Source organism: Gambusia affinis, linkage group LG14 (assembly GCF_019740435.1).
Source record: "Gambusia affinis linkage group LG14, SWU_Gaff_1.0, whole genome shotgun sequence".
Taxonomy (NCBI): Eukaryota; Metazoa; Chordata; class Actinopteri; order Cyprinodontiformes; family Poeciliidae; genus Gambusia; species Gambusia affinis.
Window position 1 is genome coordinate 13953153 of NC_057881.1, and position 26600 is coordinate 13979752.

Here is a 26600-nt window from a genome sequence, read left to right on the forward strand (position 1 = left end):
AGACAATGTCAGAGCAATTCCTTATCATATGTAGCTCATATGAATACATAAAGCCCCATAAGTCACAAACCAAAATATTCAACATCAATTGATGATAATTAAAATCACCTGTATTGGTGACTGAAAAAAAGTTGAATATATGAATACAATAAGTTGCAATGGCAAGCTGTGGGTGTTAGTTTTTCTTTTGCTATAATAAATTATTTGTTGTCCCATGCAACCTGCTCTATATTGATTTCTGTTTTAGTGTGTAAAGGTCAAAACAAATGGTAACCAATCCAAAATTGCTCTGATGTCGAGTGTTGCATGTAAAGTTGCCTTATTAATATTCTTGCAACATTCTTGATGTTATTGTTTGCACTTTGATATGTTGGAAACAGTCCAATCTATTTTCTGTTGACTTTAGAGTTGGTCCACACTATTTATGTATTTATTAAAGATTATTGAGAAAACTTGAGTTGCTTTCAAAACGTAAACATTGTTGAAAGCACTTTTTACTTATTGACGAACAGAGGATTGTTATTTTCCAATGCAGATCTGAGAGGTTTAACTAAAGATGAGTTATTGAGGGTAAAACTTTGAAAGTTTAGTAGATTTTGGCATGTCCATGAATCATTTATTCATTTGAGAACTAAGTAAAGCTCTTTACTGTTCCAAAGCTCTTTGTAAGTCTTTGTTACTTTAAGTAGTTAACCTGAATTGCCAAACAATTGAATTGCATTCAGTCATACTTGCATGTAAATCCAGGCTGGTATCAGCTTCTGAAAAAAGTCAGAATTCAAAGTGATAAAATTCCTCCATCAGCTTTCATAAGTTACCGAAATTAATTTATTTGTGTTTATGCTTATGATGACTGGTTCCTATCGCAATAAGTTGTCTTTTTTTTGTATGATTGTTTGGTATTTGATAAACGGTGCAATATTGCCCTTCCTAATTCTGTACCGTCGTTAATCAATAGATGTTGGGATTACTTTAAATTACTGGATGTCAAATCCATCACAAAACAGGTGGATACAATTTGGTATATGTTTTATACAAGATGCTTTTCTCTTACCTAAAAACTACCAGATGACTCAAACTGTAAAGGAATGAAACTGGCCCAGCCTTTGGGAGCTTGTGATTCAATTAAAATCCAAGTAAGTCTACTTTATTATGATAGACGGGAAACGATATGCAATGAGACACCATCGCAGCACTTATAGTCTCTTGAGTATATCTTATTCAAACCACCTCATCTACCAATATTTGTACTAAAAGCTCTTTTATGCTCCAGTAGATAAAGAAAAAAAAAAATCATGAATGGGGAGGCTAATGTGAGTCATTTATCTCTGTCATCTCCAGGCATGATCGATAGGTTTAGCACCCCTTCTGTCCAAGTGAATCAACACATTGAAAAGACTCTTCTGTTCCCTCATATCTAATTGCTGCCTCTTCAACAACCGTTCTCATCCTCTTCAATCCATTAACTGCTGGACAACAGCACTTCTGAGAAGTCATAATGTGAGTTAGGTAAAGTCAAAGCACTCATCGCCCTCCCCCCACCTTCCCCTTTCCATTAAGGCTCTGCACATCAATACCCGTCTGTCCTGGACTGCCATCGATTGGCCACAGACCTGGTGCTTGCTTTCTTTATGATTTTATGCAGGCGGGACAGTAACCGGACTAATAAATGGACAATAGATGTGCAGTCGGCCATTAACTTTTAACAGATGCATTAGACTGGACGAGATGCCCCATATTTCAAGGTTGTTTAAGGTTGCTTTTTGCTTCTAAATTATGCATGCCGAAGCAAGTGCTTCATGTGGTTCAGCCATCTTCTATAGCGGTAATAAAATGAGAGCTTGTCTGATTGTTTGCCTGCTCCTGTCTTAAGGCACACCCGCCATGTTCATGGGCAGAACGCCGTGAGTTGTTTTCCATCACCAGCTTGAGTTGTGTGACATATTTTTATTTTTTCCAATTTATTCTGTTGACCTGAATTCCTATTGATTCAAGAAGCACAGCAAGTGAATGGATGCCACAGGCCTTGTTGGTTAGCATGAAGCCATCGATTTTATTCCACTTACATGCCGTGTAGTGCACCCAATCAAATCAGACGGCGAGACGAAGCTGTTTGTAAGTCGCACAGTTCATGTGTGTGATGACATGCTATTGTCTGGAGGCTCGTGCACACAGGTTTTTTACACCAACTCATCCCTTATCCTTCATCTTCGTCACCTGAGGGACCGCAGATGAGTTTCAAAGGCTTGCAGGATTTGTCTCTCTTACCTCAGTGCAATCATAATGCTGACCCAGGTGTTATCTACCAATGATAAGCCTGCAACCAAACTCATCTCTTCATCCAATCACAAGGCATGTTTGGGGGATTTTTCAAGATTAGCCTTTCTGCTTAAAATATTCAGGTTTGGCCAGATATTTTGCTTATGAGAACATAAGTAGCTGGAAAACCAAGTTTTATTTTTTCCACATCCTGAAACAGGAAGCCGATTCTGTGACCATTTTATACAATGAATGTAGGAACTGCTTTCTCTGCACAAAACAAATATTAATGATCAGGAAAAAAAATAAATAAAAATACATTAAAAATTCTAATAAATTTGGATGATTAGTGTACATAAAAATTGGTTGCATTTTATTATAAAGTGTTATTGATGTCAAACTCACAGCTGGGTGAAATTTGTAATTTGCTAGAGCAAGATGAAGCACAAAAATCTTATTTTTCTCAGCAAGTAACCATACTGTCTTAAATTTTAAAAAGAAAGTCAAACCAAATTTACATTTATCCTCATTCATTTTTACCACAAGAAGGACAAGGGTTTTGTATTTCAGTTCAACATTGTTTTTGGTCTTGAAGCAAAAATCTGATTGTTTCTTTTAGTTTTTTGACATTGACATCCAACTGCAATTAGGTACACAAAAATGAACAAATTGGGTGAATGTTTTAAAATGTAATAATCATTGACTGACTATCATTTCACCTGCTGATATCATACTTCTTCTGAAAAATGCAATCTCCCGTCTGTTAGATGGATAAATATATCACTTAAACTACATTGTAGTGATGTAAGATTGTCTTTTCATTTTTAGATTTTCTTGTGAAGATTAAAGTAATTGTTCTCAACTTCTGAATGCTGATTTTCTGCTCCTCTTTATGACAGGAACAAATTAATTGAGCCAAAATTACCCCACAATCAGGAAAAGTAATACACAGAACAATTAGCAGCATGAGCTCAACAATATATTGGAATTAAATAATCACAGCCATGTGTGAAACGGCGGCTTTAATCGACCCGTTAAGCATATACAGCGTGAGATCTTTCTTGTTTGACGGGGAAATGATGACTTACCTGGAGTCCTGACTCCTAGCTATCTTTTTTTTAACGACCTTGTATTTTCACTGATCATGTCAGTGATAGTTGGCTACTAGAGGCAAGATTTATTTCTTCTGGCATTTCTGCTGAATTTGTTAAATAAATACCCAAGACATGTTTATTGTGTCAAAATTAGAGAAGTAAAACGTTCTTTGGAAAGTATACAGAAGGGTTTTGTGCTTTCATCACATTTTCCCATCAATCCCTAATTTGTATCGACTCGTATTGCATCATACCAGGTAGTTTAAGTAGTTATATTGTACTAGGTTCTGGCAGTGTAATCTATTAAACCATAAATATGTATTAACAGTATGTGAAAAGATTTTAGGTTTTGTTTTGAAGTTGGCTGTGCAACATGCATCACTGTTAAAAAAATCATAAGCAGCGTGGAGAACGTTTTCTAGAAAAGCCTTGTTGTGCTATTTCATTGTCAGTGGTATGTTTGCTGATATTGCTGAGTTGCAATGATCACTGTTACCAACAGCTGAAAGAGATCATATTAAGAGTTAATTATCAAATTTATTTGAGGAATAATTGAGTTCAGCCAACACTCTCGCTCCCAGCAACAATCAGGATCAGCCCGTTCATCGGACTTTTTGAAAACGGCTCAAAGAGAAAAATATTCCATCAAGTGGAAAAAAAAGTGCAGTGTAACTTACAATCACTATTTTCTGATTGTCCAGAACTTGATTCTGAGTTAGAGTTCACAAACCTTGCTTGAAAATCTCAAATCTTTCACACACTTACATCATGCTCATTCTGCTGTCTCTGCAGCCGGTCGATGTGTACTTTAGGATAAACAAATATGGTCCTACAGGGTAAATGGAAACCAGAGCTGTGCAGCAAACATCTCCATCTCTTGCCTGTCTCCCTGCTGAAGGCCAAGTCAGTGTGACTAAAATTCTTAGTCATGGTGCGCCGCGGCTGCTGGCAGCAGGGCTTGGAGCTAATAGGCTCAGACTATCCTGCCTATTTCATTTCACCTAAGCTTGACAGAATGACACTTTGGATTCAAACAATGAAATACAACAGAGGGAAAAAAAAACACATCTCTAAACACAGTGGAGGGTCCAGTGGACAATGATCATGAGTGCTCCTCTCACACCCTTGCTGTAAAACAGGTATGACCTGAGTCCAGATAGACTCTGTTTGACTTCTTCACCATATTGTATTTATTCCAGGGCTGCAGCAACACTCTCATTGTTACAGAATGTACTTTTGGTTCACCTTGTAGCTTTCCTTTTCTTGTCTCCCTTCAACTTCTTTTCTCTTTTCTCTCTCTCTCTCTCTCTCTCTTTTTTTTTTTATAATTTCCTTTCCAAAATGTGCCACAGAGACATGAGTTGATAACAGTCTGTTGTTTCAATGACAGCCTTGTTACAGCTTTTTGCAAAAAGAAGCTCAGTATCTTCGCTTGCACAATGAGGGGCTCTGCCCTTATGCGCGCTGCAGGACTCTGATAAGGTCTTGTTGCCGTTCCCATATATTCAATGTTGTGTTATCGCCTGAACAGCAAGCAACTGAATTAAGTGAAAACAGACGTATCGGAGAAAATGTTTTGGTTGTGATAATGAATTTTATCTGTGAAATGTCTCCTTTCTGAGCAGATGTGAATATAACTTAGAGGTGCAAGAATTAAACTGTGGGAACGCGGGTGCGCATGAGTTTGACTGTAATGAACGATGCAGTCATTATCTCCGGGTTGGAGGGGTGGAGGGTGGTTTTATGAAAGTGGGGGTGTGTTGGAGGGCAGTATGATTGTTTTGGGTGACACAATAGGTGCTGGAATCGGAGTGAAACTCCTCTTGTAGAGGGTTAGGGTTAGGGGTAGGGCATTTACACAGCCAATAGGTCACATAATGCACATGCAGCGGAGACACGCCGAGATCAAAGCCAAGTCCATTTAAAATTCCTCGCAGGCTTCGTCATCGATTCATATTTTGGACTCGTCCCGTGAAGAAGATGTTTTCTTAACTGACCAGTGTTGTGACCTCTGCCTCTGATTTTGTCTTTCACCAGATCGCACTGGGAAGCGTTCCACCATGCCCGACTCACCTGCGGATGTCAAGACACAGTCCAGGTTGACGCCCCCTACCATGCCACCTCCACCCAGTACTCAAGGGGCACCCCGCAACAGCTCCTACACACCCACCACATGTGAGCAGCACTATACTTCTGTATCACAATAAGTCAGCACTTTGCTTCTTTGCAACGCTAATAGATGAAAGAAAAGGTAAAAATAGATGAAGCTCTGATGCCATACCAGGAGTTCTGGTCATTTGAAAAGCAGTTGTCAGGAGATATTATGCATCTGCTTTGAGCATCTTTGAAATAAAGTAACTGTGTGCAATATTTTTAACATTCATTGTATAAGTAATTATATGACTATAGTAACTTAATATGTACTCAGAAAATGTTGCTTAGAATTGTTTTGTAAGATCAGGGGTCAAAATCCCAAATGTTTTGTAGGTTATGTGACTCAAATGTTGACCAGAACCACTTTTATTGGAAGCAGAAAATAATATACAGTAATTTTTGATAGATTACAATCTCATTGAAATGTTACTTCAGAAACATTATATAGACTAATTACACACTGACTGATGTTTTCAAGTCTGTATTTGCGTTGACTATAAAAAATTTTCCACTTACAGACAATGAAAACATAACATTTAAGATCAGAATACTAAATTAGACCAATAAAAGAAAAAATTATTCAGAAAAGTGGGCTTGTGTATGATACTGACTTAAAGGATGTTATTTTCAAAATAATCTGGCAAGCGAGCCACAACGGAATACATATTCTAATTTATTGAATGACTGCAGAATTATATTTATCTCTGTGGAAGATTTTAGCATTTTATGGCTTTTTATCTCCAGAATTCGTGAAGTAAATAAGTTCCAAATGGTGAGTTTACCAGTACAAAATGGAAGCAGGAAGAAATATAATGGAACAAACTTGTATCTGAAATGGGGACACAAAATTACAAAGGAACATACAGACCCAGAGTAAAATGCCACATTTTCCAGTTTAAGTTTTTTTGACCTTGTTACCTAGTTTTTTAGTCTTTAAAGCAAGCCTTTTTAAGATTTTGGGTCAGAAACGTCAAATAACAGCAGAACCTTAACCCACCCCTAAAGCAAGACCACAGTCGACCTGAACTTTGCCTTCACTTCACCGTCGTTTTGAAAAATATTTATGGATGAGCTGACTCTTCCACAGGAGAGCTCCATGGGACGACAGCTAAAGTATGTAAATATTAAAAATGGGGTTAACATCACCTTAAGACTTTATTATCAAGTTGCATTGAGTCTTTTCCGTAAGGCAGAGCTCCCTCCGCTGGTTCATTAACACCCACGCTTACAAACTGTTGGAGCTTCGCCATGATACGCACATCACTGCTGATGAGCAAATTATACCCTTGTATTCTCTCAGAAGTAGATACTTAACCACTTTCATGAAGAGCACTAGAATCAAGGAATTTGAAGCCGTGTGGCTCAAAATCCTTCAAGCTCTCTCGTCTTATCTAAGCGGCGCTCCTTCCAGTCTGCAACAGAGGCTCTGTTTTGTTCTTTTCCTGCTTCAGACTTTCCTTGCACCCCTTGAACTTAATTTATACACTTTTTTTTTCTAGCCTTCTGCCTCTTTCTGCTGCAAACACTTGCACCCCACAATTAACGTCGATGCTTCCGTGCAATGAGGGAGGAAAGACCTGGCTCTCTCATTACCCATGCCAAAGGTTTTTTTTATTTATTTTTTTTACAAAGCAGTGCGCTTTGATTTCCGTCCGCCATAATTGTCACCAGATGCAGTTTGAGTATCTCGTCTCTTTACAGTGGCGGCCTTGGACGGCGGCCAGAGGGGGAGTGAATGTATCGCTAGTCAGAGACTAATCTCATTAAAGAGAGAGGTTTATGTTGCCTTGTATGTCTTTGTACATCGACTCCCCCAACATGCACAAAGACACGCGACTGCTGTAGTCTCACTCCAGTGGGGGTCCCGCTGTCCCTGCTTGTTTAGACTGCAGAGGAGAAGGAGAGGGAGGAGTGAGGAGGAGTGAGGAGGAGTGAGGAGGTGAAATGTCTCCCAAGTGCTTTTCTGTGGGGATGACTTAACGGATCAGAAAAAGCACAGAAATTGCTAACAAATGTGGAGAGCAAAGAGTGTTAACAGTGGAGCGCACATTGCTTTGATTAGTCGCTAGAATCGGTGGATTGGATGAGCTGTTGTCTGTCGCTAAATAAAGTGTGTTTGTTCAATTTATTAATACCGTTGTCTCATTTGATTGGTCTCTTTTCTGACATCTTTTTTTTGCTCCTCTTCTTGTCTCCTCATCATAGTTAAGACTTGGATGGCTTGTACGCTCCTTCGTGAACAAACATCTTATCTTTTCGTGTCCTTCAATGTGAGATTCCAAACATGTCAAGAATTAAGTTTAAAATTCTTCTCGTCTTTGTTTTGTGCAGTGACAAATGGCAGTAGCCACTCCCCAACGGCCCTCAACGGCGCGCCATCTCCTCCGAATGGCTACAGCAACGGCCCCAGCTCATCCTCCTCATCTTCGCTGGCCAACCAGCAGCTGCCACCGGCTTGCGGTGCCCGGCAACTCAGCAAACTCAAGCGATTCCTCACGACTCTACAACAGTTTGGCAACGACATCTCACCCGAAATCGGCGAACGAGTCCGCACGCTAGTGCTGGGACTAGTGGTGAGCAGATTCCATGTGTATGAGAATGGTGAAAAGTAACTTTATTTTTGGAAGATACTCAGCAGGAGTAGCATGTTTAGTATTTCCCACTGAACAAAAAAGTGATTGAGAGAGCGCTTGTCGTTCACAGTAAGCTGTTCTTTAATTGCGTTTGTAAAGCAAGATTTTAAATACTCTAGGAATGTGTAAATGCCTTCTGTCGTAAGTGCTTCACCTGACAACTTTTGTAAATTAGTTTTACATAAACAATGATGTAAATCAGTGTGCAGCTTGGCTCAGATCTCACCAAACAGTGTATTGTTACTGTTTCCTTTAAACATTGATATTTTAGCTTTAATAAACACTGAAACTAGCGCTATCATTTTACTATTTTACTCACGTTTTGCTGGTATTTTTGTCTGTTTTTTACCATATTTGGAGTTTTCTAAAGTGAATTTTCTCATCACCGAGTTGTGCCATATGTTACGTTGCCCTGAAAATCTATTATAAGATGAATTTTCTGTACAACATTGCTTTCAGGTTGGTCTGATCTGGTTTTTCCTAACGTCATTCAGTTCAGCTGGAAAAATGTCATTCTAGACTTTTTATTAAATGATTGAACTTACTATATAAATTACGAGTTGTGTGCGTTTCACACGATCACGATAAAGAAGGTCATTTCATTTTAAATCCCCTTCTAAACTAAAGCCTTATAACTCAGAGTTTTATGAAAGGTTTGGTACAAATGAATACATTAAAACACACTATTTCAACCTTATATCCGAAGCAGCACGAATGAAGCCTGCAAGCGTAAAAACACATTCCACCAACTGAGATTAGATAAAACAGATGTGTTCTCTAGCTTAGCTGACATGGATACATCAAGGCTGTGATCAGAGAAAATTTGAGCTTAATGAGCAGGGGGATACGGAAATAGTGATTGAATGTTGTGCTGAAAAGAGGAGGAGGCAGAAGAGATGAAGAGGAGAGAGGGGGAGATATTTTCTTAATTAACCACACAGAGTATAACCTGTTTTTGGCTTTTTCCGTGTTTATTTTTCTCATCGTCTGCGTACGCACGTGCCTCTCCTGTGTCCTTTTGGCTCGCACGCCTCCCCCCACCACATATCTCTCTGTTCTCCCTCCGTTTCATCTCTGCTATCAGCATCTCTGTGTCCCTCCTCCTGCCTTATTGAAAAGAGTGACACTGTTAATTAGTCGGTTGCGTGCCGGGGAGAGGGAGAGACGGAGGCTCAGGAGGTTTCACTGGCTGTCAAGAACAGCCCCGTCGCAATCTGGGCAAACAGATGTAAGACTGAATGCAACAAAACTCAGGTCTGGGAAATAATTCAGAGTGCGAGGAGGAAAAATAATATCGTCTGCTTTTTTTTTTTTTTTTTTTTTTTGTCACGGTGCCTGTCTCGCTTGATTCTTTTTGTTTCTCTCTCTCTCTCTCTCTCTCTCTCTCTTGTTTGACTGTTATTTTGCAAGTGTGCATGTTCGGCTCCTTTGTCTACTTGGTGCTAAAACTGAAAGCCGTATTATCGATCATTAAAATGGAAACAAAAGAAGATACAATCCAGATTTTACATCAACGTTTGTGTTTAACAGAAAGATCTTAAAGTACAAACACAGATACAAAGAGATCGTTTTTGACTACTGGGGAAAAAAATAGCAAGAATAGGAAATTAGAAGAACATGTTTGGTAAAAGGATCTCAGTTCCACTTGTTTTATCAGACATATGGTAACAACTCTGAGGCAACAGTGGCTCAAGTAGGTCTTGTAGAAAAAAATGATGTTAGAAAAAATAAAACGGCGGCAAAAAATGCAGATTATTTTTTCAAAAGCAGAGATGCTGGCAAAAAAAGTTATGGCTTTCTTGAAAATCTCTAGAAGTGGCTAAAAGATTTTAGAACCTATTAGACGTTTTGCAGTACCACTTTCTAATCCTCGGTCGGCACAAGAGCCTGTCTGGTGAAAACATACAGAGAGCATGAAAATCTCCAGAGTGCCACAATTTGAAGCTGTTTTTGAGAGAAAGTAAAAGAAGAAATTACAAGAATATAAAAGTGTGAGACTTTATTTTAATTCCCCAAAAGTTTGAATGGACATTAACCTGGAAAGGTGGCCATTTTGACCAGCTTGAGACATTGAATGAAATGAAAGGCTTGGTGTATTTGAACACATATGGAGGTACTCTGGAGAATCTGCTCACATCTGATTGTGACTGCAGCTTTTGTTTGCATGTTTATGCTGATAGTGTGTCGTGGTGAACTTCATGTCAAGGGAAATGTTCTGTAGGGGAAAAATTTAAACGTCCAAATGCCCTAAAGCTTTTCTTTTTTCTTTTTTTTTTGCGTCAATGAATGCACACCAGGGTTTATTCAGTTCCTTGACTGTTTTGCACTTGCTTATTTTTAGGATTTTGTTTATTTTATTGTCAACTTTATGGATGATAGGAGGTAGCCTAAGGATCCAGCAAGGATATTCTGAAATGGCCTTAACATTGCTAGTTCTTTAAGGTGAAAGGTCAAATCTGAAGTGTTTGTGTGCACTATATCCAGGGTAATAAAAGTGATGCATGTCCTGCCAGTCTTGGCAAGATCTGGAGGTCTGTCAAAAACTAAAACAGCAACACTTTTACGACAAACTCCCAAAAATTCTTGGCTATGATGATTTATTTTGAATATTTTTCATTTAAGTCTGTTCAGCCCTCTTACTGGTAAAGTAGGTCCACTGATGTCATCCTAATATGGAGGATGCTTAATATTTGAGGCTCGTAGTAAAATTGAAATACCATAGAAAACCATTTTCAGCTTACTGTGCAGAAAAGTACAACACGCAGCAAATTAAATCATATAATTTAGAGTGCAGAGATGATATGAACAGTCTTAGACCCTGAAGAAAGATATAGACAACCCGTTATTAAAATATATATGCAATTCGTCACTTTTTAATGCCTACGACTACAAACATTTAGAGATTTCTGCTTGTGTCTTTGTTTTGTGAGGCTCTTTTCACTGTGGTCTGCCACATATGCTTCCTATTACAAAACCCAAAACATTCACTCCAGACCAGGATACAGCTTAGCTTCCAATAAGTAATATTATCACTTAATGCCTTCCACATGGAGTCATGTTTTCCTTCTCCTTCTCTCTTCTTCTCCCACAGAATTCCACACTAACCATCGAGGAATTCCACTCCAAGCTCCAAGAAGCCACCAACTTCCCCCTACGACCTTTTGTCGTACCCTTTCTGAAGGTAGATATTCAAATATACAATGACTACAAAGGGGTTGCTTGCCTGTACGTCTCTCAAACCAGAATCTGGAAAGCATTTAGGCATTCGAGATCCAGATGTGCCCACTTAAGTTCAAGATATTCATTCCCATTTTCAGCATTTGCCTTTATTTTTCAGCAGATTTATTCTTCAGTTTTTTTCCCCCCTTGCTGTTTAACACAAAGTTTAACGCTCTTTCTCTCTCAATGTATTTTCACTCCAGTATCAAAAATTATTTCCTAAAAACTAACAAACACGTTCGAATTGAATTGTGTCTTTACGTGGGAGAAAAGCAGATAGATATTTAGTGAATCTATTTTTGAGATTCTCGGCAGGTTTTTGTCTCAGTTTCATTCATTCATACTTTCATTCTTTTAAAAGATTCTAGGTTGTTAATATTGCACCTGCAGTGGGTCACTCACTTTGTGCCTTTAGTTAGTATAAATCCAAGGAGTCGTAGCCTGAAGCTAAAGCTGCGTGTCCAAGAGCATAGCAGACTTCCACCATCCAGACAATGTAGCCGTTTTGAAATGGAACTAGATAATCTGGATTTATCTTAAATAAATCAAATATTACAGCGATCAGCTGCAGGTAATGTTAACTATTAAATGCTCATAACCCTTTAAAAAAATCCTCCATTCAAAAATCCCAAACTTTGAGCATGCAGCTTCCCTCCCATCTCTGTCCCAGCTTGCCACATAAGAATTAAGAGTGATGGCGATTCTTGGGTTTGTATCTACGAGCGAAGCTGTGGTCGTTTGTTTGTGTGCGTTTAGTGTTGCGTAGCTGCATATGCTGGTCTGCAGCTCGCAGGCCTGGAGGGAAGGCCTGTGGCGGTGGCAGAGTTACGATTTGTTGTGATAGTCAAACATGACGAATGGGCCGGTGGGTTTGTACTGCGGGATCCACTGTGCAGTCACAGTCCAGCTCATGTTCTGGGATGTGTGTGGAGATGAGATCAATATCAGTTTGTAACTGAAAGACGGGGCGCACGGACAGGCGGAACATTTAATATCAAGCTGGCTTGTTTCTGTCACACCCTTTAGCCCTTTGTTTACGCCGCCTTTAACCCAATATTCTGCTATATTTGTCATTTTCCCCTATTTATCTTATCTGTTCACCTGCAATTATTTTCGACCTTACGCTGCTGTTCTCTCTCCATCAATTCGTCCATCCGTCTGTCCGCCCAATTCCCTTTTCCTCTCCTTGCCAGATGGTGAGTGCATCGCTGGGATGGCTGTGGAATCAAAGATGCAACTTTCTTCTTCCCCCTCCTCACCCTGCTTTTCTCCTTCCCTCTCTCTATTTTGCTGTCTCTCTCTCCAGCACCTAATTTTAGTGTCTTCCCACAGTGGGGCCTTTTAATGCTATGTACCATCTGGTACCTTGCATACGTAGGTGAGGGGGACATTTAAAGGTGCAACAATGTGCGTCAGGGCGTGTGGTTTTTTTCGTACACAAAGTTCGACCCGCCATCTCAAACCCACTCAGTTCCTTGTCCCCTTTTTCTTAATGCTAAAACCACAAATTGGTTTGGAGGCCTTACTGGAAGGAGACCGTCATAAACCACACAATGCCTGGGACGCGATGTGCTTGTCGGGCGTCCGCCACATATTTGCCACAGCGTTTCTCTGTTTTCGCCAGCTTACGTTGTGCCGTTGCAGTCGAACCGTTCAGCCTTCTTTCAGCGCGACACAACGAATCCGCTAGTGAGAACAAGCCGCAAGAGGAAATAATTAAAATGGGATAACAGAGGCATGCAAAAGCTACATTGTCTACTATGGTGTTCGATGTAGATATTAATGTTTTTGTCTGATTATTATTGGTATTTCATGCGATAGACTGACAGAGTGTAGAACTGAAAAATCAGTGGCTGGACAGAAAAGCATGTCAGAGTTTATTGAAGAACGTATTAGAGGCTGCAGACTTGAGGCTGGGGAATGGGTCTAGATCTAAATTTATTTATTTAAAAAAAAAAAATTGATAATTGAAAACTGAACTTGACAGACTCCCTCAATCCGGTGTGACAGAGTTTAACTCTTTTCGCAAAGAAGAATGGGCAAAATTGACGGTCTTTGGATGTTCAGCGCTACAGGAAACTGAAGGACTTGCAGCTGTTTTTACAGTGAGATGGCGCCACAAAGCAATAGAGGACTGAATAGATAATACTTTGTAAAAAAATAAAATTAAATAAAATAAAAATATGTCTTTCAAAGTGAGTTAATATTTTGTCATTTTTGACTCCAAAAAGGAAAACTAAATTAAGGGCACTTTTTTCAGATTTCTTCATTGTTATTTTACAAAAGAAAAAGGTAATAATGTGAACCATATTTTAAACTTAGGTTATCGAATGCTTATTGATGGTTTATTTTATTGCGTGTACTTGTGTGCGTGTGTGTCTAACTGTCTGGCAGCTTTACAGAAGCAAACATCGCACTTAATCACATGAAAAATGATGCAGCCTCTTTAGTGCTCTGCATTTCTTGACTCAGTCTCCTTGTTAATGCCTCCCACATCTCACAGGCAATTAGGATGACCTCCAATTAATAAAAGATTGGTCCATCAGGGTCAAAGCTATTTATTTTAGCCTCTTTTCTATTCTAGAATAATTATGATCATAAACTGTTACTGGATCATTAGCTCTGGAAGGTAAAGCAAAGTTCAGCTCCTGGCATTTCTTTTACTGTATGAAGGTGATTTTCATAGACTTAAACATTAATCCTATAAAAGATAAATAAATAAATTAGGGCTGGGTTATGCAAAGATTAGAATAACAGGAGATTAAATAGATGGAAAAGTCGGAGTGGATCAGGGGAATAAACATTAAAGCAGTAAAGCTAGACAAGGAGAAGATTATAAAACCCCAAAAAGTCTTAAGACTTTGAACGATTTTCTTTTTCAGAGGACAAAACAAAGATTAACCCACCTAAAGCGTGATGTATCCCAGCTAAAATAGCGCCCATTCTTGTTCTGAGCCTTCCTGACGCAACGCTTTCATCTTCTTGCCTTGAAACACATGCCATCAGATGTCTTTGAAGTGGATGCTCACATACCTGCATGTCCCTGTAACTTCACAAGAAAGCAGACTCCCTCTGTTACAGTCAAAGACAGATTGAAAAGAAGGTGCTGTTCTTACAAAAAAAAAAAAAAAAAGGAAAAATGAATGCGTCAGAGAAACCTTATAGGTGTTGATGCGCTCCGGGTCACTTAGAGCAGTTATGGTTCAGTAGTAATGCAAAGGTGAGTTTAATCATCAGTGCTTTGAGTCAAAGAATGAGAAACCTTATTTTGCATCTGGTCAGGTGCAAAATAAGGCAGCAAACCAGCAAAACGCAAAGAACATGGCACCGTTTTTTCTCTATACTAACCGACTGAATTGAGTAAAGCTGTTGAATGTTAGCAAAAGAGATGACTAGCTAATACTAATACCGCACCTTAAGCTTGTTAACTAGTAGCCTTTAGGCTACTGATGTTGTTCATGTTCAAAAATGTCTGGTACTTGTTACATTCGCTTGTGTAACTTTTTTGGGAAAAATGTACTTATATAAGTAGTTTTACTGCACTGCACCTTTTTCTTTTACTTGAGTAATATTATTATTTCTACATAGATTCATTTTGTAGTCTTAAAATATGTGTTTGGACGCTTCAGAAATACATGATATGACACACCACTTTTTTTGTCAGTTTTTTTTGTTTTGTTTTTTTTTTTTACATCTGGAAACTTCCCAACTTGGAATGACAAGCGTGACTAAAATTAGACTTTTTGACGTATACTGAATGAGACAAAAAAATAATAATAAAAATACACTATTGAAGACATTTGAATAATGCCTTTCAAGATAAAAATCCCTAATTGCTGCCCAGGAAAACAGAATCAAAAATAAAACAGAATCACGACATCAAAATAACTTGTAAAAACGTTAAAATACAATCATATGAAATCAAATCAGACACAATGCTACTTAATAAAATGTTTATTTGGAGCTTGTCTTTTTTGTTTCTACCATCATAAAACAGAAAAAAAAAAAACAATATGGTACCAACCGTTCTCACTAGCAGAATAATAAAAATTCTTATTTGCAGCTGAAGGTGAACTCATAAAAGAAAATAAGTGAATAAAAGATTCTGAACACTTTGCTTTTAATCTTAAATCTTCATTTTGCCTTTGGTTTAATATAAGACAAAGAGCTGCATTCGCCACCACTTCATAATTAAACGGGAGCTATCTTCCAATTAACAAACACTGTCGCATAATGTGACATGTGGTTTCAAAAACTATTAAAATATGTGACTCACGTCTTTTAACAGCTTTTTGAAAACCACATGTGTACCTCCTGTTTGCCATGATGTCACAAACAGAGATCTAACTCCCAGTTGGCAGCATCAAAAGTGTTATATAAAAGCAATCGTAAAAAAAATATATATATATATGTTCAAAAAGTAGGTTTGATCTCTGTTCCTCCACAGAAATGCTAAAAACAATTTAAATTACTTCAAGGTGAGTCCCTGCTGTGAAAAGGAAAACTGCTTCTTAACTTCTGTTTTAACCTTTTCAGCACACAACTGGCTCTAGCTGTACCAGCAGGTGGAAAACCCCTAAAAATGTTTCCTGCCTTGAGGTTTTTTATTTGTTTGTTTTTGACATCATTTTATTATATATATATTTTTTTTCTCCAGGCCAACCTGCCGTTGCTTCAGAGGGAGCTTCTACACTGTGCCAGGCTCGCCAAGCAGAACCCAGCTCAGTATCTGGCTCAGCACGAGCAGCTACTCCTAGATACCAGCACCACATCCCCAGTGGACTCCTCCGAGCTCCTGCTTGACGTCAACGAGAACGGCAAGAGAAGGACGCCAGACAGGTGGGCATATCAAAAAAAAAAAAAAAAAAAAAGATTAGAATATCACTCTGCCTCTTGAAGTGTTTTTTCTGAACAACCGAATTTGTGAGAAGATGAGTTAAATGATTTCCGAATTAAACGGTTGGTCCAGCTCCTCTCTCAAATCCGCCACTACCTTCTCTTCCTCTCTCTGTTAGTTGAGCTCATGTATAAATCCCTTTGAGGCTTTCTGCATCCCATTGAGCTGTTGCATTACTCCCCAAACACGGGCTGAGCCAACAGGAGGCAATAGTGTGATGTGTAAATGTATGTATGGGAAGGGTTTGTAAATGCACCACTGCGTTTTTTGATGTGCTCTGCTGGAGGTCTTGGCTCCTCGCTGCTGCCCTTAATAGGTGAGAACTGTAGAGAGGAAGTTGATAACATACACCTGGCTCTACCAAGACATCCACTTGTACAAGATAGAAGAAGAAATGTGGTGGAATACTTCAAATAATATGTTTTGATACCTTGTTAGTCTTTTTTTTTCAAGGCAATAAAGAGGACAAAAAGGTACAAGGTTCATGAGCCAAGACAAATTTGCACAATAGTTTTGGAAAGTTATTTTGGTTTTGGAAATGAATGTTTTATAAATCATAAATGGACTGCCGATATCACAAGTTGAGAATAATCCAGTAATAATAATAATCATTTATTTCTCTCATTATGCTAAGGTGGTTCTAATTGCTAACGGCCAAACTGTGTCTGGGAAAATTTCTACAGAGTATAGCCTTACACAGGTTAGGTTTGAACTAGAGATAATCAAATTTAGTTCAGATGAATTACCCTCTAAAATAATCATTAAGTAGAGGAAGCTATACTTAATGGCATAGCTAGGTTTAGCAGGAAGCGCTTGCTAAATTTAGCATTTATTAAATTTAGGCTGAGTTAGCTGGTCACAGTATTCTGACAATACTTAAAAATCCTGTGAAAATGGTCTATCATGCCAGAATCAAATGAATGGCTTGTTGTCAGGGCTCTGCAGGAAAAAAAAGAAAGAAAAAAAACATGCTTGATTCAGATGTTATAAAACTGGGATGCATCCAAAAGTTGCACGGTAGCGCCTCTTGAGGACTGGAGGTAGACATCCCTGCTAATCATCTGCAACTTAGGAGGCAGATTTAGAAGTCTTTAACAAAGAGATTTTGCAGATTCTAATATCGCAACATCTAATTATTTCTATGCATGCATGTTTGTAAACATGGAGTGTGTATGTTTCTCTTTTCGAATCAATTCAATCCACCTATTGCTGTGTCATCCAATCCGTGTAGGAGACTTTAAAAGTGGCTCAGTGTTGGTTGCACTTCTTCAAACTGAAACCTAGAGAAGAACTGGATGAATTAAGGCAAAGAGTCGTTTTAGGCTTGAAGAGTTGTTTATGAAGTTTGTGTGTAGGTAACAAAGGGGAAAAGTATTAAAATCTACGTACAAGTTCTCACATTTATCATTATTAAGCATTTTTTTTAAGTTTCTGGTTGTAAGTTTGAATAGAATTGTGTTTTGTTATGCATTTTTGTCTGGGCTGCAAGTACAATGTAAGCATTATCCTTTAATATGAAGTCCCAGAGGCTGGAAAAACATGGAGACAGGCTAGGTGAAAGGGAAATGTGCATATTATATCTGCTGAGGGGCAAAACTGCTGAATGTGTTATTAAACATTCTCACCTCCCCATCCAACTCCACCCCGGCCTCTTTCAACACCAGGATAGTCTGTTGTTTTGTTTTTTTTGGGGGGTTTTTTTGTTTGTTTTTTTTCAGTAATACCTGCTTATTCGCAAGGCCGTCTGGCACTCAGGGGAATGGGGTTAGGAGAAAAGGTGCGTTCATAAATGCGAGAGGTGAAAATATGAGAGGAGTGAAAAAGTATGGCAGCATCTGTATTTAGTGAGAAAAAAAGCAGTATCTACGTGTGAAGGCGTGTGTGTGTGTGTGTGTGTGTGTGTGTGTGTGTGTGGGCGTGTGTGCGTGCGTGTGCACGTGTGTGTGTGTGTGTGCGTGCGTGTGTGTGTGAGGGTATATCCAGTGTGAAAGTGTGAGTTCAGACTTGTGTGAGAGCCTGGGGAGATGGGCTGATAACACATACAGATGAGGCTCCAGCACCATTATGGCTGGCTAAGCACCTCCAGTTTCTGCTTACCTCCACTCTGCCTTCCCAGAATATTTGGAATTTCAGTGGAAATCCTTAATTTCCAACAATTATCTGCTCTGTCGATGGCATGCTGATTAGAACAATCATATTGTCATTGCCGGGCAAAAATCTGCTTTTTCTGCAGTTTCTTTATTTTTGTGAGTTTTCTTTTGTGAAAATCAGCTCTATTGGTTACGCATCACATTTATTTATGTTTCATTGATGAAAATCTGTCGAAAAGCATAAAAGCAGCATGCGGCTTTTGACAAAAAAATGTTTCCTGAAAAGTTGCAAGTTTGGTGAAGATTTTTTCCCAGCAGCTACAACATGTGTATATCAGGAATATCATTAAAATATATACACACAACCAAACCATTATCACTGTAAAAAGGCTATTGTAAATTCACATTTTATTCCAGTTGCATTCAGTAGTGCAGTTGTGATGCTTAGTCCGGACTGATAAATATCTATTGATTTCTGATCAAGTCCATGTTGTCAAGACAGACCCTGTCTTAACTTAAAATGATTTTTTTTAAATACAGATTTTTAAATGCATTACCGGTAATTTGTAATTTAACAAAATCTTTCCAGAGTATTTTTATGTTTGGCAAGATTTGTTTGGATAGACTCGGGTTTCCTTTGCTTAAAATTAAAATTTATTGGATCATCTGAAACACTGAGGTGCGACTAAAACGGAAGAACAAAGGGAATAAGTGAAAATACTTTTCCACAGCTGGGAGTACTCATAAATGCCTTTTAAAGGTCTCTCTCTTCACAAGGGAGTATATTTATTAAATCACAGCCAGAGTTGGAATTGAACTCGACATTTGACTTTACAAGAGAGCTGATTGTTTGGAGACAAATCAAGGCAGCAGAGCAACATTAAGGTTGATTTCCCACATTAATGGAGAACCTTTTAGAAGAGAATGCCTTCTGTGTCTGCGCCACGAAATTAAGTATTGCAATTGTGCAAGCTAAAAAGCTATAAAATAGTTTGTAAAATGGTAGAACATACTGCGGGCTGAGTGTATTTTATTCTGAATGAGGAGAGTTATAGTCAGAGAAAATAGCATGCAAAACATTGACAGAAATATCATCTACTTACTGTTAAATATTGCGGATGGGCGGATCGCGCTTTAAAGTAGTGACAGTAAACAGTCTCTGCTTGTTGGAACGTTAATAGATACAAGTTCTGGAAGCACACATCACACTGTTGGCACAAACAAGAGGCTGCAGATATAAAGAGGATTCCTTTCACACCAGCATTCCGACCTTCGCGCCATGGTCGCGTAAGGTGAAGGTTTTCCCTGCCCCTCGAAGGCTTTTAATTTAATCAGCATCAGAAATCTTTGGACAAACCTCACAGGAGCGGAGCATGCAGGCTGGCAAAAGAACTTCACAGAGGCTCAAAGGCTTTTTGTGCTTTTTCTGGAAGAACAAGTAAAAATCCCCCAAACGAGAACTGAGGGACTTCTAGCTGCTAGAAAGAACTTGTTACAAGCTGTGATCCTTGCCAGAGGGAGTGAGGCTGCGTACTGTCCATTCAGGGAGGAAGCAGAGTGTTTTGTTATTTTCAAACTGCACAAGAAACTTTCCCAGTAAACCTCAGAAGTGTGTATATTTGTATGTCGCTGTTAATTTTGTTAATCTTTTTTTTACGTTATTTTAGTGACAAATTAAAGAAAAACTTGCTGGTCAGTTTAACCAGGTTACCAAAGAGCAAATCTGAATAATTACTGAAAACTAATGCCTATGTGTATAAATTAGATTTTTTTATTATTATTATTGACCCTATTCAAAATATATGTAAGCAGTCAGGGATGTTTTTTAGTTGATTTCTGATTGCTGATATTGTAAAGCTCTACTGACTTCTATTTTGATGCAAGAAGTATCAACAACAAAATATAGTTTTCACTTTCTGAATACATTGAAAGGAAAGCCATCTTAATTAAAATAAAATAAAACATTTTCAAGAATAGCCTGAAATTATAGAGCTACAACTGAGAGTCTAAAAACATCGATGCTGCCAGATTCTGGGGAACACTTGTATGTAAACATAAATCCAACTTCAAACCATTAGACATGTTGTACTGTTTTTAAACACCTCAGAGTGCAGAAGCACACTACAGTGATTGGCCTCATACTTTTGCAGGTAGAGTAAGATCTGACCTGCATATTTTGCTCCAGAACTCCATATTCTGTATGATCTCTCCTGCAGAAGCTGTTAAGAAACCATTCATTTTAGTCAGAACTGTGGTAGCAGGAAGCAGCACTGAGTTAGACTTTCAAAGCATTCACTCACTGTAACTATATGGGAATGCTAAGCAGCCTTGTGTAGTGAACAATCATTATTTATTACGAAAGGCAAAATCTCAACGTGTGTGAACTGTTGTTGTTACACAGCTCTGCTGTAAAACGAGATCTCTGATTTGTCAAAACGAGCACTAATTGGTCACGCTCACGCTAGTTTTAGTTAGCATTAGCCCTAACACACCTGAATCACTGTGTAGAACTTGACTGAAGGCTGCGGTCATTAGTAATCCAGTCAGGAACACATCTTCACTGGCCGCTGAGTCCTGGAATTTCAGACCCCTGGTGAACTTTAACTAGACCCTTATCTCAACTTTGAAATGTCCAGAAGACTCCCATTTCTGACAAATCCAGCATGTTCAGTGACAGAATTGAACTGCTGAAGAAGAAAAGAGCATCTCCGCTGCAACTGTTTCAGCATTACTCACATTAGCTGACGTTTCCCTCTGATTAAAAGTAGCTGAATGACAAGCCAACATGATTCTAATAAAATAAGGTTTGTTACACCTTTTGTGCCTCCTCTGGCTTCATTTCAGACACGTCATAGATACAGAAAACAACTCATTTTGAGTCTGCTTCCATGGAAGAATATAGACCTGTTAATAGCTATTTGTTGCGCTCGCTGATTAGAAAATAGATCCCAATCAGGAATGGTCACCAGCTGATTTCTCTGTGCATTTCTAATCAAAATGCCCTTTTTTTTTCTTTATTTTAGCTATAAACAAGAATGTGCTGGCGCGCATGAGCAAACAGTGCATGAATGTGACCATAAGTGCATGTTTATTCTCTGGTGTCTATAAGATGCAAACATTGTTGCAGCAGGAAAGCAGGGGAGACGCGCGTGGGAGGAGGTGGATGGATGAGTCGAGGGAGACTGAGAGATGGACGGATGGAAGAAAAGAGCATATGGAGAGCTGTGGATGAGCATTAGGAGCCCATAAAAACAGCTCATTAAGAAGTTCAATCTGTTCATCGGAGAGAGAGATGGGAAGGAAGAGAAGCGAGACAGAGGGGGAGAGAGGAAACCAGGGGACCGTTGATAGCAGGGGAGGTTGGCAGGTTTTAACTGTGAACTGACAAAGCTGAGAACACACAAAAACATACTGTAGGCACATATGTGCAGGCGTGCACACACACCTACACACACACACACACACACACCTGGCCACATTAATCTTCTGAAGCAGGCGAACAAAAATCCACCTGATCCCCTTGAAACTACTTGTGTGAGTCTGCATGTGTTACTTTTCGTGAGCGAGGTTTAATTGTTTATGTATAAATTTAACTTTTTCAATAGAACGAAAACCCCTCGACGATTCCAGGTAACGCAACCTGGCATGGCAATTACTTCATCTGGTAGGAGGTTGCACTGGAGCAACAGCTCTAGGGCGTGCACCAGTTGTTACACTCCTTTATAGAATAAATTTAACAAGCAGGTGTTGTGCCACATATTTTTTTTTTTTTACAAATGAGGTGTGATATTGACATCATTTGTACCTGTGACATTGTGACTTGTGACATCTCTTTGTTTTCTGCTACAAGAGATTGAAGACACATTTAGTGTCATGTTCTCTCATCAAGTCCTATTATCTTGATTTTTCAAATGCCAAAAAAAAAAAAAAAAAACACCCCTAATTTGTTATTCTGTGTTTCTGCTCAGAACCAAAGAGAACGGTTTCGAGCGAGACGGCACCATCCACCCAGACGTCCACCCGAGCAAACGGCCTTGCACCATGAGCCCCGCTCAGCGTTTCAGTCCGTCCAATGGACTGTCCTACCAACCCAACGGGCTGCCCCACCCAGGTCCCCTTCCCCCACAGCACTACAGGCTCGACGACATGGCCATCGCCCATCATTACCGTGACACATACAGACACCCAGCCTCCAATCACAGAGAAATCCGAGAGCGAGCCAGGCCCATTGGTAACAATGTCTTTCTTTTTGGTTTACTGATTTTTTTTTTGGTTTTTCTCTCCTTGTTTGTGCAACTTTATATCATAGACATAACATGTTGGTACACCACAAGTGGCCACCTTTCACAACACTGCCGTCCACAAACAGATCCAGAGTATTTATAGCAGATTCAGTCGAGTCATGTAGAGATTCTAATTCATTATATTAACCGGTACACTCATAAATTTAGCGTCGGGTCGTTCTTTTCCTTTTTCCAGGATAGGTGGTGTCAAAATGTGTGAATAAATGGTCATTTATTATCTGACCAACACTGCAAACAGGTTGGTACCAAACAAGCCATCCCTTACACCTGGTTTTTACCTGTGCCTCTCAAGACAGAGGCGTCCATCTGCAGACTGTCAGTAGGGAGCTTATTGGGCCGTCATGCACATCCCTGTTTCTGTAAATGTCCGCATGGAGTGCAGCTCCTGCTCAGTAGCATATTCATATTCATTTTTATGGAAACTATGCATAGAAACACATAGGAAATGATTATTGCAAAACGTTGCATACGGATCAAAAAATGCCCAAAAAGCATGAGGTCAAACTGTGTAGCTTAATCTGTATTAGGAATTCACTTTATTCTGTCGACGCTATTCTGCTACCACTTGTTGAATACATATGGATTTGATCTGCAGCCACATCCACTGCATAAAGGACACAAAGATAAACCAGAGTCTGTCCTCATCCACGTCTCATCTTGTTTTCTTGTGCCCCGTCGACTCAGCTTATCATCTCAGATGTGGAACAAAAAACTGTAATTGAATTTCGACATCTGAACATTTTTAGACTCGACGCAAAAGAAATAACGAATGCTGATCAAAGTAATTTTAAAAACTACCTCTTGTTTTTGTGCTTTAAAGTTTCTCACAGCCTTACGCAGCATGCTTTGTGTTGCTTTGAAAAGCCATTTGTGCAACATTTTCTTCTCTAATTAGGAAACCTTTTACTGAGCTTTGTAAAAGGGTTTTTTTTAATTTTACTTTTATTTATTTTTTTTACCTGATTAAAATAAAGGTAATTTGGAACAATCAATGTACTATTTCACTAAGTCAGAGACCATTTATTGTGAAACCTGGTCCTCGGGGTTTTACTGTCATGTATGCAATAGGAGTGTCTCTGCTTAAGTGAAATGACTGTGCTTATTTCTTAGCATCCCATCATGCTCTGCAGATTCCTCCTGGTGATTTAAATCTGATTTATGACAAAAGAGAAATCTCTAGAAGTTTTGATTATTAGAGCTAGGAAGCCGTGGTTTAGGGCTGTTTAACTAAATCTTAGTGGAAGTTAATGACTGACAGTCCTCTGATGCCCCATCTGTCCTACTTCTTATTCAAATAAGAAGTAGGATATGAATAAAAATAACATAATGAAGACATTTTCTTCATACAAGCTAAAACTGGGAAAAATATGACTTAAAAGCATAAACCTTGGCAGGTGTCTAAGGACACATCAACAGCCTTTCTGTCCAGGATTATATGTTTATAAACTCTAATTTATGCAGAAGAATTGTCATCACTGATTTTCTAGAATGAGTTTGTTCTACTGTCTCTGTACATTAAGTAAAGCCTCTTTCTTAGCCATGTAATTACAAAAAAGATTACACGTAATTTCAAGCATTTTGACACGTCTCTAGCAACAACAACAACAGAAGAGTGGATGTAAAATTGACTTCAGCGTTCAGACTGTGCTTCCTCTTTAAGTCCTGCTTGTGGTTTCCTGGTATTTTTGCACTGTTTAGACTTCATTCTTCAGAATCACATGCTTTTTAGTCGTGTGGTCAGAGATATCATGTTACTGTTTAATGAAGGGCTACAACTAGTCTCGGTGTTAAAACTGCCTCTATTGCTCAGATGAAAGACTGTTATTCCTGCTTCCCAGAAAAACCCAGTTTATGTCTACTGGAGAACAAAACCTGGTGCTGCGGCCACTATTGCCACATTTTAACATTGTGTTTTAATATGAGAGACATTTTTCTGCATATGCCAAGTTGTGATGAAGCTGTAAGGGCTCCTTTCTAAATATAGGAGAGACATTTACCATGTCTCACCCGGTGATGGATGTTAACTGGACGAGAAGTTCAGTCATTTGCCCTCAGGGCGCTGGAGAGATATGGAGGCCGCAGAGAAAAGAGGGCAGTGAGGGAAAAATGGATGCAGAGAGGGGGGCATAAAAGAGGGACGAAATGGAAAATAGAGAAATGATAGAAGGAGAATGATGAAGTAACGTTATATCAATTGTTGCTCTCTGTTGTACTGACTCTTTTCCTCTGTGTTTCCCATTTGTTTTTGACCCTTTTTTTACTGCAGGTATGCATGCAGGGAGCAGGCAGGAAGAGGTGATCGACCACAGACTGACAGACAGAGAATGGGCTGAGGAGTGGAAGCACCTTGACCATGTAAGAAAAGTAATAACATTTTTATTACTATTCTTTCTTTGTAAGTAACATTTGACAGTGTTTGTCATGTCGTTGTAAAAACATTTATCCCTCTGGGCTGCAGCTCAGAGAGCTATATTATTATTAATGTGTTTGTTGTGCCTTGTTTATTCTTAAAAATATTACCAAGTAAAAAAATAGGTTAATAATGTCTGGTCTGCTGAAGATAGGAGTTATGAATCTTTATTTAGTTATTTATTTATTTTGCTAACAGTAACATAAATTATTTATTTTGCAGGTATGTTCAGACTCGCATTACATTTTTGTAGCTGGTAGATATTGTGCATTGTTTATATTTTATGGCATTTGTTTATTTTCTAGCAGTGAAACCAGCACAAAATGGAAATATGCTGACACTCCTCATTATTAATGTGATGTTTTGCAGAGGTGTTGATACTCTCTATGCTTTTTCACATTTTCGTTACATTACTATCACAGATTTCATGTGACAGACTAACCCAAGCTGTTCAGATAGGCAGTAAATAGTGACCATGTGTAATTTCATTACTCGTTACACCTTATGAAATAGATTATAGAGCAATATCTCAAGTCTTGAAAGTCTTGAGAGGTAATGTGTATATGGCCGTACATCTAAACTGACAGGCCAGGTGAGAAGAGCCTTAATCAAGGTAAAAGCTGAAAGTCTTAAGGTGCAACTCTGATAGAGTTGCAGATATCCCTTATCAGGAAGGAGAGGCTTACAACGGGACTACTATTAGTGGTGCACTCCACACATCTGGCTTTAATAAAAGTGTGGTATAAAGAAAGTGGCAGTTTGCTGCAAGCCTTGTAGGGGCACAGCAAACATGTGAAAGTCAGCGCTCTGATCAGAGGAGACCAACACGGTACGTTTGGCCTACATGTGAAAAGCTGAGGTTGAAAACCAGCAGTGAATGTCAACCTGAATACACACTCCCAACAGAGAAACATGGCGGTGGCCGTAGGGAGTTGTGGGGTTTTGTTTTTAGTTCAGCAGGGAAGCTGATTAGAGGTGATGGGGAGGAGAACACGACTAATTTCAGTTCAGTTCTTGAAGTTGACCTGTCAGAGGAGGCAGCACCGTCCAGCAGGACATCAAGCATAAAAACACAATGTCGGATGGGCAATGGAAGGACTTCGATCCAGATATACGGATGTGTTAAGGTCCAGTCAAAGTCTAGACCTGAATCCAACTGAGAATCTGTGGCAGGACTTGAAACTTAATGTTCAGAACTGTTCTTCATCCAGCTGACTGAGCTTGGGTTGTTATGAAAAGCTAAATGGACAAACATCTCAGTCTCTACCTTTAAAAAGCTGCGAGAATGTGAATACACCACAAAAGATTTTCAGCTAAAGGTGTTTACTTGACTCTGGAAGGCTGAATACCAATGCAAACCACTCTAATAGTAAACAATTAGTTCATCATGCACGCTTCAATTCTCTTTTAGAAATATCCCCTATGTTTGTGTTTTTTAATCCAGGTTCTGCTGGAGGTTTCTTCCTGTTTAAGGGAAGCTTTTCCTCTCCATGCTTAATATGAGGGATTTCTGCTTGATGCAATCTACTGGGTTTAATTA

At 39.0% G+C, this 26600-nt stretch overlaps 1 protein-coding gene across 9 annotated transcripts in view; it reads left to right on the forward strand.

Annotated features, from left to right (window-relative positions):
* The window catches only part of runx1t1 (RUNX1 partner transcriptional co-repressor 1), a 102032-nt gene that overhangs the window by 64657 nt on the left and 10775 nt on the right, over positions 1-26600 (forward strand). For 6 of the 9 annotated variants that reach the window (XM_044138517.1, XM_044138515.1, XM_044138514.1 and 3 more), the window contains 6 exons: positions 5391-5528; positions 7839-8080; positions 11232-11321; positions 16017-16198; positions 22315-22577; positions 24917-25014. In XM_044138517.1, coding sequence (XP_043994452.1) covers positions 5391-5528; positions 7839-8080; positions 11232-11321; positions 16017-16198; positions 22315-22577; positions 24917-25014 — 1013 coding nt within the window. The remainder of the gene's footprint in view (positions 1-5390; positions 5529-7838; positions 8081-11231; positions 11322-16016; positions 16199-22314; positions 22578-24916; positions 25015-26600) is intronic. The other 3 variants (XM_044138513.1, XM_044138519.1, XM_044138520.1) reach the window with 1 other exon arrangement.